This window comes from Protopterus annectens, chromosome 10.part0, assembly GCF_019279795.1.
Source record: "Protopterus annectens isolate FY-2018-M chromosome 10.part0, PAN1.0, whole genome shotgun sequence".
Classification (NCBI taxonomy): domain Eukaryota; kingdom Metazoa; phylum Chordata; order Ceratodontiformes; family Protopteridae; genus Protopterus; species Protopterus annectens.
The window spans coordinates 401,641,187-401,660,961 of NC_056744.1; the positions used below are offsets into that span (position 1 = coordinate 401,641,187).

Consider the following 19,775-nt stretch of genomic DNA (forward strand, 5'->3'; position numbering starts at 1 on the left):
TTTGTGTGTTGTGGTAATTGTTTTGTCTTATTTGATCATTTTCTTTGCCTTATTTCTAAGTGCTGTATATTTTTGTTTAGCATCAAGGATACCTGCTTTCTGCTTTTTGATACATAAGGTGGCTGTAGTAAAGTTCTGAAGCCTGATGAAGTGATTGCATGACAGAAAAGCTTACAATTTTAAACTTTTGAGTTTTTTTTTGTTTTTCCTCTTTGAATCTGTTTTGACTTTGTGTGTATTTTTTATATTTTTAATATTTGGGTTTAGTGTCGATACATACAAATAATTTTAATAGCTACTTTTTACTATTTGTAGTGTGCCTAAAATGGCCCTTCTATCATGTACATTTTTAAGGTAACCACCTGCACTACTCTTGTTATTTTTCGAATCTGCCCCTATACTGTGTACTCCTCAATTTCTTCATTAACATCATGTACCTCATTTACAAGAGTTGAAGAGGAAGAAACAGAACAGCGACATAGTTACAGAGAGCTATATTATGCACAGATAATAAGTTTATTGATACAGTGTTTCACTGCAGATAATGTATTCTTGTTGTTTTCAGCACTTACTTGGTATAAGAGCAACCGTCCACTTACAACAGCTGCAGGAGTCACAGTACTGAATCGTGGACAGATTCTGCAGCTTGACAGTGCACAGGTCTCTGATATGGGTACATATAAATGCAGAGCGATCAATGTTGCTGGAACTGACGAACGATTCTACAACCTACAGGTTTATGGTAAGCACTGTTTAACGAATGTTCACGTATACACCATGTTGTATTACTCAGAAAAGGCTGGTTTGGGGCTTCTTACTTAGGACACACATAGTGCATCAGACTTACTTCTTCCTCTACTGTAAACATAATATTTGAAGAATCTGTACAATAAAATAGGACTATTTCTGTGGTTGTGTACTTTGTCTCTCTTCTCATCTTTGTACGATTACCTCAATCAGTAAAACAGTGGTGCACTGTCTTATTAAATGCAGAGCCTTTTGTCGAATCTCCTCTGCCCACTCCATCCCCTTAAGAAGGAAGCAGTGTTCAAGTACTTACCATTCTCTGCCCAATATTCACCACTTAAAGAGATGTGTGTCAACATTTTGATATTGCTGCTGGTTTTGAAATGCACTTTATTGGCTTATGTATCCCAAAAGTTAAAACTACTTCTTTATATATGCAGACTGTCTGGATAAGAAGGGAGTAAATGTCTGAGAAACAACTGTGCTTGTTTGAAAGCTGTGCAGCTATGCTTCATTTGAGTGCATTCATATTATGCGAACATAAATTTTGAAATATGACCTCTAGCCTGCATCCTTCTTATAGTTACTTTGTGGTATGCAAACAAAATTCAGCCATATTGATTTCCATTTAATGTCTAATTTTGGGCAGTTCATAAGGAGAGCACGTCTGAGTTCATATTTCCCCTAGGAGAGCCTTCTGTACTGTGGCTACAAATGCAGAACCTTATCCTTTCTTTCTTGTTTGGTTGAGTGGTGTAGCAGGCAGACAGCCTACTGTGGGCTATGTGATGCACACTGTGAAATAAGGACTGCGGTTGGTAGATTGTGTGATACAGGTTGTGGATGGTGGACTTTGTGATGTAAATTTTGGATGTTAGATTGCAGGTTGCCTGTTATGTGCTGTTGGCAGACTTTAAGCAGTGGACTCTGGATGGCAAACAGTATATTAAGGGCTGTCAGTGTCAGACTGTGCGCAGTTTGTTACTTATAATACACTGATTCCCTATGAGAAGTGCCAGACCTGAATTTGTGAAGTCCTAACACTTTGAAAAAATAAGCTGCAAGTCAAACAAATATCAGCAAATGTTAAAACTCACTAGTACACTTTTAAAGTGTTTATTTTTCCAGAAGGCTTCATCCCCTTGCATCTCCCTGATGTGAGCGGGAGGGCTTTGTACTCCACATTCCCACTGCATATATATAGTAACAACAAGACTGACATGACTGATATATATATATATATAGAGAGAGAGAGAGAGAGAGAAAGAGGGAGAGAGATTCTGTCATTTGCACTTTTAATCCCTCTATTTTGAGGGACAGTTACTGTCTTCAGAATTTCATCAGGTACTGTGGCAGACTGTCTGCTAAGCATGGTGCATTGTGAACTGTAAGTGGTAGACTCTGTGGGCTGTGAGCAATGTGTTGTGAATGTCACAGTCCCCTGCAAGCTGTGCATGGCAGGTTATGTGTTGTGGGTTGTGGCTGGCAGACTGCTCTATACTGTGTATGGCTTACTGTGTGGTCTATGGCTGGCAGACTGCTTTGTGCTGAGTATAGCTGATTATATGCTGTGGGCTGTGGCTGGCAGACTGCTGTGTGCTGAGTATAGCTGACTATATGCTGTGGGCTGTGGCTGGCAGACTGCTCTATGCTGAGTATGGCTGACTGTGTGGTCTATGGCTGGCAGACTGCTCTATGCTGAGTATAGCTGATCATATGCTGTGGGCTGTGGCTGGCAGACTGCTCTGTGTTGAGTAAAACTGACTGTATGCTGTGGGCTGTGGCTGGCAGACTGCTCTGTGCGGAGTATGGCTGACTGTGTGGTCTATGGCTGGCAGACTGCTCTGTGCTGAGTATAGCTGATTATATGCTGTGGGCTGTGGCTGGCAGACTGTGCTGAGTAAAACTGACTATATGCTATGGGCTGTGGCTGTCAGACTGCTCTGTGCAGAGTATGGCTGATGTGTGGTCTATGGCTGGCAGACTGCTCTGTGCTGAGTAAAACTGACTATATGCTGTGCGCTGTGGCTGGCAGACTGCTCTGTGCTGAGTAGAGTATGGCTGACTGCATGCTGTGGGCTGTGGCTGGCAGACTGCTCTGTGCTGAGTATGGCTGACTACATGCTGTGAGATGTGGCTGGCAGACTGCTTTGTGCTGTGTATGGCTGACTGCATGCTGTGGCTGGCAGACTGCTCTGTGCTGAGTACAACTGACTATATGCTGTGAGCTGTGGCTGGAAGATGACTCCATGCTGAATACAGCTGACTGTATCCTGTGGGTTTGTATGATTAGAGTATCAACTGTTGAATTGTAGACTATATATTTTTGCACTGGATAGCTCACTGTGTACTATGAAGTGTAAATATCAGGGTGTATGTTGTGTGCTATGCATGGCAGCTTGTATGCAGTGTACTGTGGATTGTGAAATGTGGTGGTTTCCTGTAGATGATATACCATATACCATAGACTAAGGACTGTGAGGTCTGGAGTGTATGTTGTGAATGACAGACTGCAGGTAACAGATGACAGCCTGTATGTTGTTTTGTTGTGGAAGGCAGGCTGTGTGCTGTAGATGACATACTCTTCTCAGATATATGGATGGTTGTCTGTATGTTCTTAATGACATGCTACATATGCTTTGAGCTTTAGACTGTGTACTGTGAATGGCAGACTGTATGCTTGCTGTGGGTAGCAAACTGTTTGCTGTATGCTATAGAGTTTGAGCTGTGGATGTTAGACCATATGTTGTGAGTTGTATGTGGCAGACTAAGGTGTGGGATGTAGATGACAGGCAGTACGTCTTAGGCTTTAGATTGCAGACTGCATGTTGCCGATACTGATGTGAAATGAGAACTGAAATTGCTGTCTGTGTGCTGCCTGCATGTTACCCACCCCATTGATTCATGGAACAGGAATGAGGAAGGATGTGCTTTAGTGGCTCATCTTTGGAAAAAGACGTTTGGCTCCTGAAACTCTACATGGTGTGCAACTGTAACTAGATACACTCATCTGGTAGACAACTGTTTCACCAAAGCCCACTTAGCTTGGACCAGTCTGTCAAATAAAGTTTATGTGCCTCAAAAATTAAACTTTCTCTAAGGTTTTCAGCCCCCAAATTAATAGTGATCAAGTGCAGGTGTTGGGGGTTCTCCCACTACACCTGGGGAATGGCGACAAAGTTTTGCACAGAAAGCAATAAAGTGTCATTCCACACCAGGTTAGGTCCACAAAACAACTTTTATTATGAAAATAAAAACTTGAGTAAGGACTTTCATCATCTATCAAAGACTGCATCTTACTATTTATTTGTATGTTATAGGATGTAAGCAGAGTCTGATAAAGTCTTTGATAGTCAAAAAAAGTGCTTACTCTAGTTTGTATTTTACTCAGTAGTTGAAAGATTTAACATTTCCAACACACTTGTTTTTTTCTTTGTTGCAAACAGCTATCAAAGACTTAGAGAAGAAACTTTAGAAGTTTTGATTTTTGCAAGTAGATAATGGATGTCCTTCAAGGATGCATCTGCAGTCCTAACAAATGGGTTGTCCTGTCGTCAGGCAGCCCTTCGGTCGGCCGGATTCCAAAGTCTGGGTCTGGCCTCGGCTGGTGTCGCACTTCACCCGACGTCATCTTTGCTGGTCTTCGGGTATAAAGGCATCAGCCGACGCCATTTTCCTCAGTCTTTCTTGCCGCGTGGCGCCCGAAGCAGAAGCTGTTCGCAAGTGCCGGTCGGTCAGATCCAGCGATTATTACTACCGAATACTACTTGAAGACTTCTAAAAAGCTAAGTACCCCGTTGGGGACTCTTTCTTGCCTCAGCCGATGTCAGAAAAAGTGAATAACTGTTTAACTTGTGGGAAACAAATACCTCATAAAGATTTCCACTCTTACTGCTTACCTTGTTTAGGCCCAGACCACGACGTAGCAGCTTGTTTAGCCTGTGCTTCTTCAACCGGCAACGCTTAGGCGCCGGTCGGAGTTTGCTGAACAGTTTTTCAGATCAGACTTTGCGTACATTATGCCGTCGGATCCTCCGACTGCTCAAATTGTTAAGAAACGCAAAGAAAAGGACCGACACTCGCGGTCCGCGGTTTCAGCCGAAACCACGGTTAAGCAAACCGCGAGTGTCTCGGTTTCGGCCGAAACCGAGCAAACGGTTCAATCTACAGCCGAATCCATGACTACTACCGAGGCCCCTTCTACCGTAGCTGAATCGGCCTCCGAAGTTTTGCCTACTACTGTGGTTTCTCAAGAATTATCGGACACCATCCCTTTGGATGTCTCTACCCCAGCACGTGGTGCTGCTAGGCCTCCTGCAGCCATGTCTATAAAGGCCTTTGCGAGGGCTAAAGCAGCCAAAACTGCTAAGTCAGTGCCTGTTAAGCCCCCCTCACACAGGCCCAGCTCCAGTTCCCAAATGCTTACTCCGGCAGAGGATCTCATCTCTTTGATAAGGGGATCCCAATCTCACCCAGACAGGGCCTCTCAACCCCCAGAAAAGAGACCTAGAGCAGAGCCCCCTGAGCCAACTTCCTCTGCTGACTCTTCTGATGATTCAGACTTTACAGACCATCCAGAGGCTCCTCTTTCTACTTATGAAGATTCTGATGCTGAAGAATCTATTCCTTCTGCCTCTCCACCAGAGGAATTTTCCTTCGGGGAAACCTTACATGCCATGAGAGAGCAATTCCAATGGCAGGGTCAAGATTTCTCAGATTCAAGAAAAAGGCTTAGGACCTTTTACACTTACCGCATAGGCCCTTAGCTATACCTCCAGTTCTTCCTGTTGTGGATGATGCCTTTAATGATGTTTGTACTGCTCCTGATACTTTACCTCCAGCCCCTGCTAAGCCCGATAGGTTTTACAGGGTACGGACACTCATCACCACCTATACAAGGCTCCTTTTGCAGATCCTGAGACTATCTCCCAGGGGCCTAAGGCAGTAGCTTCGACCTCAGAAAAAACCCTCTCCCTTCTGATAGGGAATCCAGGTCCTTAGAGAGATGGGGTAAGAAAGTATACACCTCTGCTACTCTCTCAGCTAGAGCTCTGAACTGTCAGTTTCATATGATCCAATACCAAGAGTTTATGCTTGATCAGTTAACTAAGAAACTGTCCTCTGATGATTCCTTAGATAAGAAATATGTTTTAGAAATGGTGAATAACATTCAGCAGGTTAGTAACCATTCTTTAAAATGTGGCTATGATGCACTGGAGGCTTCATTTAGATCAGCCATGACTGGCACAGTTATAAGAAGGCATGCATGGTTGAAAGAACAGGCCTTACCGGATCATGTTAAAACAAAGCTATTAGATGCTCCTATGGATAAGGCCAGTCTATTTGGTTCTCCTGCCCAACAAGTAATGAAGAAAATGGAAGAAAAGGCAAAATCTGTACAAACAGTTAAAGATTTCTTACAGGTCCAGCCCCAAGGTTCAGCAGGAACTGGCCTTCCAAAAATTGGTCCTTTCCAGACTCCTCTAAAAATCAGAGAGGCAGGAATAGACGTTCCAGAGGCAGAAACCAATCCAGAGGAGGTGCCTACAGGGGACGCCAGTGGCAAGGCAATAACCAACGAGGCACGGATACAACCACTACCACTGCAACAGGACAATCACAGTGACTTGACTCTGACACCGCCTACCAGGGAACAAAAAGCAGCACCCTTAGGTGGAAAGTTAGCCTTATTTTCAAAAAACTGGCACTATATCACAAGAGACAAGTGGATTTTGCAAACTATAGACCAAGGCTACAGGTTTCATTTCCACACATTACCCGTAAAAACAGGAATGCCAAACCTACCACCAAATCAAAGGACAGAAGCCCTTCAACAAATAGCTCAATTAACAAAAATGAGAGCTGTGGAAAGGGTACCACCTACAGAACAGGGCAAGGGATTTTACTCCAGACTCTTCCTAGTACCAAGAAAAGAGAAAAGTTGGAGACCTATTCTCGACCTGTCCACTTTAAACACATTCATCATTGTTCCAAACTTCAAAATGCTGACCCTACAGCAACTTCTTCCCATGCTGGGCAAGGAGTATTGGCTGGTAACTCTAGATCTCAAGGAGGCATACCTGCACGTCCCCATACGACCAATTTGCAGAAGATACGTCAGATTTCTTGCAGGATCAGAGCATTATCAATTCTCAGCATTGCCCTTTGGCTTATCTACTGCGCCCAGAGTGTTCACGAAATGCCTGGCATCAGTAATAGCTTATTGCAGGCTTCAGGGAATCCAAATTTATCCATACCTGGACGACTGCCTGATACAAGCGGACAACAAAAGCAAACTGACACAAGACTTACAAAGAGTCATTTGCTTACTGCAAGCCCTGGGATACACAGTCAATTTAAAAAAGTCAAGACTGATTCCATCCCAAGCAAGAACATTCTTGGGTGCAACATTGGACACAGTAAAACAGATGGCATTCCTAACTGCAGAAAAACAAGAACAACTTCCTCTTTACTTCTTGGCATTAACAAAACAGAGCAAACTAACAGCAAGAAAAGTACTGCAGGCCTTGGGCTTCATGGCATCCTGCATAATCTTGGTCCCCCATGCCAGACTGCATATGAGAAAGCTACAGTGGTACCTAAAGAATTTATGGTCTCAGCACAAGCACAGCTTAGAAACCGAAATACCACTAATCCCATGCCTGAAGGAAGAGTTCCTATGGTGGGCTCAGGCATGCCAGTCAAACCCAGGTTTGTCTTTCCACAACATTCAAACAAACCAAACCATCACAACGGACGCCTCAGACCTCGGATGGGGGGCCCACATGCTGGACAAGTGCATTCAAGGCTTATGGACTCCAGATCAGCTGCACCTGCACATAAATCAAAAAGAAATGCTGGCAGTAAAACTGGCAATCCAGAATTTCAGACCATTCCTCAAAGAAGGCCAATTGATGATAAGAACAGAGAACACCACAGTCATGTGGTACATCAACAAACAGGGAGGCACTCATTCATACCCCCTATGCCGAATGGCTATGGACCTATGGAATATGGCTCTGAGCTACAACATTCAGTTACAGGCAATTTTTGTACCGGGAAAAGAAAACACCCTAGCAGACATGTTAAGCAGGACTACCTCTGATGCTCACGAATGGATGCTACACCCGGACATCTTCAAGGCCATCACAAAGAAATGGGGAATGCCACAAGTAGACCTATTCGCATCCCCACTCAATCACCAGCTCAAGAAATTCTGCACAAGGACATACCACCCACTTGCTTGGAAGGTGGATTCTCTGTCCTTCAATTGGAAAGACCTAACAGCATATGCATTCCCACCTCTTCCTTTGATGCACAAGGTACTACTGAAAATCAAAGAGGAACGTCCAAGGATAATTATGATAGCTCCAAACTGGCCAAGACAACATTGGTATCCACTACTGAGGAGCATGTCTCGGGGAGAAGCGTGGACACTGCCCCTGATTCCATTGATGTTAACTCAGAGCAACTACAACATCCTGCATCCAAACCTGAAAACTCTACAACTAACTGCCTGGAACATTACATAAGAGCAACTAACCCGGATTTATCCCAAAGGGTTAAAGACATAATCCTTGAGGCCCGCAGACCTTCAACAAGAAGGAACTATGCAGGAAAATGGAAAAGGTTTGTCATTTGGAGTACTGAAAGAGGAAAAGATGTGTCAAAGGTAGATATTGCCAACATCCTGGAGTACTTGGCAGAGCTTCTTCATACAGGCCTGTCCTATTCCTCCATCAAGATACATGCATCAGCTATTTCTGCAGAATACAGCTTGATCCCCCTGTCTTCTCACATCCTCTACTCAGGCAGTTCCTGAGAGGAATTAAGAATGTAAAACCTCCTAGGAAACCACCATTGCCTGCATGGGACTTGAACTTTGTGCTACAAAACTGACACTCCTCCATTGAACCAGCAGCAACAGCAGATCTTCAACACCTATCCTGGAAAACTGCTTTCCTACTGGCAATTACTTCAGCAAGAAGGGTTTCAGAACTACAGGCTTTAATGGCAGTACAACCCTTCCTAATCTTCCATCAAGATAGAGTGTCCATGAGAACTAATCCTACATTTATGCCTAAGGTGGTATCCAGAGTGTCTCTAAACCAGGCAATCCACCTTCCTACCTTCTTTCCCAATCCACAGAACAGGGGGGAAAGACTGCTGCATACCTTGGATGTACATAGACAGTTGCGATACTACCTGGACAGAACCAAGGGAAATAGAAAAACTGACCAGCTGCTAGTGGCTTATGCAACAGGAAGGGAAGGAAAAGCAATTTCCAAACAGACAATCTCCAAGTGGATAGGAAATTGCATAAGATTCTGTTACTCCTACCATGGAAAGCAAATTCCACAGAACATAAGGCCTCACTCTACAAGGGCTACAGCCACTACCACAGCTTTCTTACGAGGAGTGGCTACCAAGGACATTATTGAGGCTGCTACTTGGACCTCCGTGCATACATTTGCCAAGCATTATAACTTGCCTCTATACTCTAGATCCCGAGCAGGGTTTGCCACTGCTGTTTTGCAAGGGATCCTAACTACACCATAAATATTCTTCCTCCTCCCCTAGTTTGGCTATGGTATTCTACCCATTTGTTAGGACTGCAGATGCATCCTTGAAGGACATAGTACAGTTTTGTACCTACCATAAATGTAGATGTCCGAACAGGATAGCATCTGCAGTCAGGATTACCCACCCTCCTTCCTCTGTGGTACTCCTAGGGTATTTGCCCACCTAATAGCTAGCTGGGGATCTCTTATGGTGTATTTGTTTGTATATATGTACATACATGTTTATTTTTTGTTTGCCTTCTATTTTTTGGGAAACATTGGCATTTACCCCAAAAAACTTTAGCTATACAAGAGGGCAACTGGCATCTGGGGCAAGAAACACTGAGGAAAATGGCGTCGGCTGATGCCTTTATACCCGAAGACCAGCAAAGATGACGTCGGGTGAAGTGCGACACCAGCCGAGGCCAGACCCAGACTTTGGAATCCGGCCGACCGAAGGGCTGCCTGACGACAGGACAACCCATTTGTTAGGACTGCAGATGCTATCCTGTTCGGACATCTACATTTATGGTAGGTACAAAACTGTACTGTACCTGACATAATGTATAAATCCAACAAAAATCACTTTGAACTCTCCTTTTCACAATACTTTGTTGATTTGTACAGCAAACATGGTTTTGAAACCACGTGTTTGTTGAGTAAAAGAAATAAATATTACATGGACAAGTTAGAAGATGAAATTTATACCTTAAATAATAAAGTTAATGATTTGTTGTTTTCAGCATACAAAGACCAATATGAATATGTCTTTATTACTGTGGACAACCAGACAGACAGATAATATTAAAACTGGGAAAAATAAAAAGATTACTAAGGATTTAATACAGTAGAAGTCCAATGTGGTTTATCTGAAAAAGAATAGCTCTAACATTAATAGTAATGATGACCATGTAGGTGACTTAGTTAACACACAAGAAGATTACACTGTTTCTAACACTAGTAATGTAAATTATAATAATATAAAAGACCAATAAAACAGTTTTCACATTTGTTTGGAAGACCCTTTAGAATTTCCAACACTTTGCAGATCAGAGAGAATAGTAAACTTTGGGGAGACCACAAAGGTTCCTCACAAGGAAAATTCAAGGTCTTCAGCAGCTGTTCTATGTGGGTCAGCTGAAATCACCGTCACCTTATTCTGTTTCATACAGACTACTCAGAGGTAATCTCTGCCTTGCATAAAAGGCAATCTCTGACCCTGCTTTATTGGAAATGCTGCACATCTGGATATGAAATGGTACACGGGTTACTCGCTGTAAGGACCTAAACCTGGCATATGACATCAGTAAAACCTGCTGGAGGGACAGATTTGTCTCCCAGAGGTTACCATGGCTTTGGAATAGACTCCCACTTCCAATCAAACTGAGCACCTCATTGGCCCTCTTCAATCGCAATCTAGACAATTGGTTGAGTAACAATAAATTCACTCTGGGAGTTCCAGCTGTGTCACTGTTGGAAAGGGGCAATAGGTGTTGATCATGGTAACAAGGGTAAATTTGGCTAGTCTTATAAGGGCTCTCGGGCCATTAGCCTAGTAACTTCCTATGATCCTATGACAAACAGAACAAACTGGGGGAAGGAACTGCACAATATGACAGTGGATAATGGCAAAACAAAAAAAGAGGTTACATAAGACGAAACAACTGCAACAGGGGGCGAGGCAGAGGGAAGGGCAGATTGAGACAACAGAAATTGCTATTACCTCTAAATATAATGGTATCCTAAACACTCATAAGGGTTATAACATTTTCAGCTAGGGTCAGTTTGATATCAATTTGCATAATTTCTCTTTATTTGGAAAATGTTTTACTTTTATTTTATGTCAGAGGCTTGATATTGCTGACACACTAGTTGAATTGAAATTATTCACTAGGAACGTGCATTTAGCTATTGTGTTTAAGGAAATGGATGTTATTTGTTCAGGTGATGATGTAAGGTACTAAAAAAAAACTACATACAATTCAGTTATGCATCCTCTAGACCAGGTCTCTGAGAAAGCTTTTGAGATTGATATTTATAAGTATCAAAATAATAGATGTGTATTTAAGGCTTCCAATTTAACAGCAAGTAAAAAAGAAACTTTAAATGTATTAAAACATGATAAACCAATAATGAAATTGAAGCCTGAAAAAGGTGGAGATACAGTCTTCTTTGATTACATGGTAAATATAGGAATTATGTTTGACATGTTACAGGATTCGGAAGTATATTCACACGTTTCTAGAAACAAAGCAAATATTACTTATAAGAAAATTGATGTGTATTTGGAAGACAGCTTCATGAAAGATGTTATATCAACTGATTTGTATAATTTTTTAAAACAACTCCTGTAATTTCAGCAGCATTTCATACCTAAGATCCATAAAAATGTAATAAAACTTTGTTTCAGTCCTGTAGTGGTGGCCCAAGCATCCAAAACGTATTCGCTGATGCTGTTTATTGACAGAATGTTTAAACCTATTTTTCAACATTCATCACACATGCTAAAGGATTTGTGGGATTTTTTTTCGGGGGGGGGGCAAAATAGTTTTTGGGACACCAATATTGGATTTTTAACTATTGATGGTATACATTTATTCATATGTATTCCATAATAAGCAGGAATATAACTATTTAATAAAGAATTACATAGTTTTTTGTCTGGTAAAGAAATCAACTTGATCATACACTTTATGAATACAACCTTGGAAAATTTTATATATATATATATATATATATATATATATATATATATATATATATATATAATATATATATATGTGTATGTATATATATATATATATATATATATATATGTGTGTGTATATATATATATATATATATATATGTACATATATATATATATATATATATATATATATGTACATATATATATTTTTTTTAAGCGGGCTTTATAAGCAAAGGGGTGACTAAGGGGGCCATTTGTGTCCCATTATATGTTAACCTGGTTATGTTTGGTTTGTGAAATGCAGTATATATTTAACAATGAGTATTTTTCAACTTTATTGTAAATTGTACCTAAGATACATTGACATTTATATTTTTTTTATAGGATGGACACAAAAAGATGGCAAAAGAATTTAAATATTATTTACATGGAACAACTGAGTTTCTTTACATACAATTACAATATTAAGGTTAATTATTTAAATATTACAATTACAAAGGTGGAAGGACAATTTACAGCTAATATATATATATATATATATATATATATATATATATATATATATATATATATATAGAAAACCTATGTTCAGTAGTTCTTACCTCCACATTTCTATTAAATATCCTTGTGGACAAAAAAGAAGTTTGGTAAAGGGGCAGTTTATGAGATTGTCCTAAATGGTGTCTGATAATCTTACCTTTGAGGCTGAGGTGGACAGTTTTGAAAAGGTATTTTTAGAAAGCTGTTTTCTGAAGAATTTAATAGAAGAGGTCATTACTGAAATTTCACAAAATAGGATTAGTAAATATGAACCACTGCTGGGTATAGGCTTGGAGAATAATAACCATATAACACATTATAATCAAGTTTTATTTGAAAGAACATTAATACTACAATATAATGGAAGTTCAGTAGAAATAAAAACATAAGAAATAATTGGAATATATTCAAAACAAATGAACTGATAAAATATATTGTGGGAGATTCCCATGTTTAGATAGGTGAGAATCTCAAGAGAATATTCAAGCACAAAAAACGAGGATATTTAAAAAAGGGGGTTGGGTTTAACATAAAGGTTAGGATATTTTCCTTACAGACAACAAGGTACAGCATTTGATTCTCACCATTGAGGGAAATTAGTTCAGCTTAAAATGGCCCACAAAGGCAGTTAGCCTAGTACTCATCTTTGAACCAATGAACCTATGAAAAAGTTACAAGGGTCCACCAAATGTGGGAGGTGTGGTCAGCGTGCTTATATTTTCAGTGGAAACTCAATAACATTAGAGAATATACTTAATAGTACAGTTTATTTTAGATCCAGTAGTTGTGCAACTAGTAAATTAGTTTAGCTTGCCAAATGCTCCATGTCCCACATTCTACACTGGTAAGACTGAGAGTCCCCTGAATAAGAGGATCTATGAACACACCTACGATATTAACAAAAATCACGAGAGAAGTGCTTTGTGCATGCACTTTCAAGTGTCTGTGTGTAAATTTCAAGAAGTTCCATTTTGGTATATTAGATACTCACAAACAAAACCCTTCTTGAAGTAGCTAAGTGTAGACACAGTGCTGGTGAATCCCTCTACTCCTACACAGTTGCTAAATCTGGAATTCTCTTCCACCGGATTTCAGATTGCAAAACAGCAGTTCCATCTTTAAAACCGAATTAAAAGCCCACCTCAGACTCATCTGGCAATGTACCTGTGCTGACCATGGCTAGCCCTACTACCACCATTCAGATATATCTTCCTTTGGCCCTACTCAAAGATCAAATGCATAGAAAAAGAAAACTACCATAACAAGTTGTATTTTTAAATGTATGTATATAACTGTATATAGTATTACTGCACTTTCTTACTCAAATACATTATATTTTCTGCTTTACTACTATACACACTATATATTGGGGTCTATATTAGATGACCGAATGCTTAGGTTAGCGAACGGTGATTAATCAACCCCATGTAAGCGAAAGCTTACAAAACTGAACTGTCAGAACAGCGATTTTTTTTCCAAAGGAAAAAAATCGCTGTTCCAACAAAAAAAGAAAACACTTTAATACATGCTATTAAGTGGAGGGCTTCACCCCCCACACCCCACCCCTACTTAAATATACCAACTCCGAGACCGCACTACAGTGCCAAAAATGGCCAAGCAAATTCTTTCACAGGGAAAAAATTTGTTTACATGCCACTTCGATATTTTGCTCTTTCGGCGTTTACAGCTCGACCAAGTCGCATTCGCTAACCTGCGTCTTCGGTCATCTGATAGGAATCCATATATTGTGCACTTCTGTATCTTCTCTTCATACTATGCCATGATATAGTATTTTTTGCTCTATTAATTTGTACTCATCTCTGACTTTTGTATTCTTATCATGTATGTGAGGTTTTGTATTTTGTAATTTTTTTTTTTTTTTTTTTTTTTATGATTTTCATGTATGTGGAGCTATTCTCCCTGAGTCTCCACTGAAAACGGTCACCTGATTGCCCAGTCAGACCAACCCGGTAATCAAATATAAAATAAATAAATAAATAATAATTATTGTGGATGTTCTTCGTGTTTCACTGTTGCAGTCATTACATTTGGGTAATCTGCTGGCAGGTTGCCCTCAGTTGGCCTGAATTCCAAAGTCTTCGGTCCTGCGTCGGTTGCTGTCTTTTCTTCCATGACGTCAGGTCGTCAGGGGTATAAAATATGCAGCCGATACCATTTTCTTTAGTCTTTCTTGCCGCGCGGTGCCCGAAGCAGAAGCATTTCGCAAGTGCCGGTCGGCCAACTACTGAAATATTCGAGTTTGAGTTTCAGAACCGAAGTCTTCACTAAAGCTAAGTACCCCATTGGGGAAACTTTTTTCTTGCTTTTTATCGATGTCAGAAAAAGTTAATAATTGTATTACTTGTGGGAAGCAAATACCTGATAAGGATTTCCATTTATACTGTATTCCTTGCCTAAGCCCTGATCACAACGTGCTTGGCTGTCGGTTTTGTGCTAGATTTAACCAATGCACTATTAAGCATCAAAGTATTTTGGAAACAGATTTAACTACCCAGAAATGTCGTGGGATAGCAATCCGACTACAGGAGTACATAAAAAACGCAAAGAAAAGGACAGAGGAAGGCAGTCGAGATCCAAAACCGATGACGAAGCTTCTCCTAAGCCAGTCGCCGGTTCGCCAGTACTCAGTCAGGCGCTTTCACAGTCCCTGATACCCGCTACCTTCGAGTCGCAGGCCTCTACCAACACCCATGTGGAGTCCGGCATGCTGCAAAATACTCAAGGTATTGGACCGATGGATGTATCTCCCTCAGATGGGTCCGGAGCCGCTGAGCAGGCACCGGCTTCTGAGAGTGTATTCAGACCTCAACATTTATATATCAAACCGACGACAGCTGCAAAACCAAAGGCAAAGACAACTTCTAAGACTAAAAAACCGATGCTTGAGCCACGTGCACAGGCCTCTATGCCTAAAAAACAGATGATCAAAATGACTGAAGACCTTATTACCTTGATCAGGGGTACCCATCCCCCTCCAGATAAGAGGCCTAGGCAAGACACTGATTATGAATCTTCAGATCAGGTTTCTGTTTCTTCTGATTCTCTTCTGATCAGGAATTATCTATACCTCCCTGTGAGGATTCTGATGCTGAGGAGTCTGTTCCATCTGCATCTCCTCCAGAGGATTATTCATTTGGAGAAACCTTGCATACTCTGAGGGAGCATTTTCACTGGTAAAGTCAAGACTTCTCAGAATCAAAAAAGAGGCTCAGGAACTTCCTTCTTCTCCCTCAGCCAGGGTTGCCAGATGTCCCTATTTGGGCGGGACTGTCCCGAGATCAGCAGCCTGATCCCGAGTCCCGCCCTACCTGTTTAAATCCCGGCCAGCCTCCGCTTTGTTTGTTTTTTTTTTTTTTTTGATTGTCCCATATACCTGGCATACGGGCCAATCAAAAATTGCTAAACACGGAGCTTCTTGTGTTCCGCATTAAACATGAGAAGCTCCGTGTTTAGTGATTTTTGATTGGCCCATATGCCGGTATACGGGCCAGTCAAAAATCGCTAAACACGGAGCTACTTGTGTTGAATGCGGAACTGCAATGCATTAAACACGAGAAGCTCCGTGTTTAGTGCAGAGCGCTACTGAGCTACTGTTCTTTAATGTGGAACTGTGTTCCGCATTAAAGCCCTTTTTTTGTCTTCACTTGCCGTGAGAACTTCTTTTTTTTTTTTTGTCCCTACCTGGGGGGCTGGAAATCTGGCAGTCCTGCCCTCAGCACAAGCCTTTAGCCATTCCCCCTGTTTTAGACATTGTGGATGATGTGTTTTCGGAGTCCAGCTTGACCTCTGACTCCTTACCTCCGGCTCCCGGTAAGCCTGATGGATATTACAGGGTCCCTTACTCACATAAATTTCTATTTAGAAACCCTGTTGCTGACCCTGAAACTATTTCACAGGGTCCAAAGGGAGTTAAGGCCTCAACAGCAAAAAAACCCTACCCCCTCTGACAGAGATTCAAGGGCACTAGACAGATGGGGAAAAAGGTTTATACATCTGCAACCTTGGCAGTCAGGGCCTTAAACTGTCAATTTCACATGCTTAAGTACCAACAACATGTTATGGGATTGCTGAAACAGAAAATGATGTTGATTTCAGAATGTGCAGAAAATAAAGAATTGCATGCAGCTGAACAAGTTGGAAAGCATACTTTGCAATGTGGTTTTGATTCCTTAGAGTTCTCCTGCAGGGCCGCAGTTGCTGGATCTGTGATTAGGAGGTATGCCTGGTTAAAGGAACAAAATTTGCCTGATCATGTTAAAGCTAAATTGCTAGATGCACCTTTACAGCATGATTCTTTGTTTGGTATTAAGGCAGAAGAGGTTTTAAAGAAAATGGAAGACAAAGCTAAGTCTATGCAAACTGTTAAAGACTTCTTGTAAGTGCAGCCACCAAGATTCAGTAGACACTGGCCTACAAAAAATTGGTCCTTTTCTGTGTCAGACAGAGCTCAAAGGGGCAAATCCAGATGCCCAAAGGCTTCCAGATACCAGGCGCAAGATTCATACAGGTCAAACCAATGGGGCACATCTACCTCCAAATCAGGGGAAGATAAAGTGCAAACCTACAGAAAACAGTCCCAATGACTTCCCTCTGCCTACATCAAGCACTTATCTTTTGACAGCACCCTTGGGGGGAAAATTAGCACTTTTTGCTCAAAATTGGCAGTTAATAACCCAAGACAAATGGTTGGCCAGATCTGCCCAAAAATCAGTAGGCAGAGGCACAGAAACAGGTTACGCCCCTCATTGATATGGGGGCCATTCAACCAGTGCCAGAACAGGAAAAAGGACAAGGTTTTTACTCAAGACTGTTCTTGGTACCCAGAAAGGACAAGGCCTGGTGGCCAATACTGGATTTATCAATTTTGAACACATACCTGGACATTCCAAAATTCAAAATGCTGACTTTGCAGCAGCTTCTGCCCATGCTGTGCAAGAATGCTTGGCTGGTGACATTAGACCTAAAAAGAGGCATACCTGCATGTCCCAATAAGACAATCGTGCAGAAGATACCTCAGATTCAAGGCTGGCTTAATGCATTACCAATTCTCTGCACTGCCCTTTGGCTTATCTACTGCTCCCAGGGTCTTTACAAAGTGCCTGGCACCAGTAATTGCATTTTGCAGACAAAGAAGTATACAAATATATCCTTACTTGGACGACTGTCTCATTCAAGCAGAGAACAAGGACACTCTTCTTCGACAGCTGGCATTTGTGAAAAGACTTCTAACATGCCTAGGGTACACTATAAACAAAAAGAAATCACAACTGGTACCCTCTCAAATAATAACATTCCTGGGTGCAAGCTTGCATACAACTGCCCAGATGGCTTACCTTATGCCAGAGAAACAAAGGCAACTGACTACTTACTTCAAACTGATGGCAACAAAAACCCAGTCTTCTGCAAGACAAATTATGCAGGCTCTGGGCTTCATGGCATCCTGCATCCTACTAATTCCATATGCAAGACTGCATATGAGGAAAGTTCAATGGTACCTAAAAAGTTTATGGAGTCAACATTCACACAGTCTGGAAACAATGATTCCTCTCATTCCCTGCCTGCAACAGGAGTTTCTATGGTGGGCAAAGGCCTGTCATCAAAACATGGGACGGCCCTTCACTCTACCCCCTGCCAGCCAAACCTTAACTGATGCATCAGATTATGCATGGGAGGCCCACATGGCAGGAAGATGCATTCAGGGCATATGGGCACCAAAACAAATGCATCTACATATCAACCAGAAAGAGATGCTAGTTGTTCAAAATGCCCTAACAGCCTTCAAGGACTTACTTCATCCAGGACAACTACTGATAAAGACGGACAACACCAGTCATGTGGTATATAAACAAGCAAGTTGGCACACACTCATACCCCCTTTGCAGATTAGCCACAGCACTGTGGGATACAGCTTTGACCTACCAAATACATCTTCAAGCTCAATTCCTTCCAGGAAAACAAAGCACTCTGGCAGATGATTTAAGCAGAAACCTTATGGATCCTCACGAGTGAAAACTTCAGCATGATAACAGAGAAATGGGGAAGCCCAGACATAGATCTATTTGCCTCTCCTCAAAATTATCAACTGAAAAGATTATGCACAAGGACTTATCACAGACAAGCATGGAAAGTGGACGCCCTGTCCTTCAGTTGGAAAAACCTATCAGTTTATGCCTTTCCTCCTCTGCTTCTTCTACCCAAGGTCCTCGTAAAAGTCAGACAAGAGAAGCCAAAGATGATATTAATTGCCCCAGACTGGCCCCGCCAATACTGGTACCCAGTCCTAAGGAACTTGTCTCAATACCCAGCTTGGACCTTGCCTCAAACACCACAACTACTCTCCCAGCAAAACAATCAGATCCTGCACAATCAACTACAGACTCTAAACCTGGCAGCATGGATAATCAGGTAATCATACAAACAACACCTCTCAGTAAAGCTGTGATGGATGTCATTTTGGAAGCCAGAAGGCCTAGTACTAGTGCTTAAATCAAGCAATGCTGAACTGATACAGCAGAACCAAATATTCTCCAGTATTTACATACTTAACTGAGATGTTTGACAAAGGCCTGTTTTTCCTAAGCAGAGAACCAACATGCCCTCAGATTTCACAGTCTTTCATTAACACACACACAAAGGCACATTTTTCCACATCGACCAAAATCCATGCTTTTGCCATTTCTAAAAATTACACCAAGAAGAAACCAATCTTCTGCATGGGACCTCAGTTATGTGTTGGAATAGAACCAGTGGCCTTGCTAGAAGATCACCAGTTACCTGCATGGGACCTCAGTTATGTGTTGGAAAACTACTAGCAATTCCATTTGAACCAGCAAAGCCCACTGATTACAAGTTCTTATCATGGAAGAGAGCTTTATCACCTAATTTTACTTCAGCAAGAAGAGTTTAGAGCGACAGTCTTCATATTGTAGACCTACTTTTTGCATGTAGTGTGGCTCTTGTCTCTATATCTCTGCCAAATTTATATTCCACCAACTTTTTATCCAAATCAGAACAAACAATTCAGAGAGAAACTTTCACTCCAAACTGGAACAAAGCGAGGAGAGAATTACTTTGAGCAGGATGACTCTAAAGCCAAATTCTACTTGAGCAGGACTAAAGCTGCAGGAGCACTGGAAATGGCTTAGTGTCATATGCCGCAGGATCAGAAGGAATGGCTATTTCAAAGCTACTAATTTCACACCATGGCAACTGGCAAA

At 41.4% G+C, this 19,775-nt stretch overlaps 1 protein-coding gene across 1 annotated transcript in view; it reads left to right on the plus strand.

The window, feature by feature from the left end:
* The window catches only part of HMCN1 (hemicentin 1), a 5,606,893-nt gene that overhangs the window by 3,211,411 nt on the left and 2,375,707 nt on the right, over positions 1-19,775 (plus strand). The window contains exon 38 of the mRNA XM_044085314.1: positions 566-742. Within this exon, the coding sequence (XP_043941249.1) occupies positions 566-742 (177 nt within the window). The remainder of the gene's footprint in view (positions 1-565; positions 743-19,775) is intronic.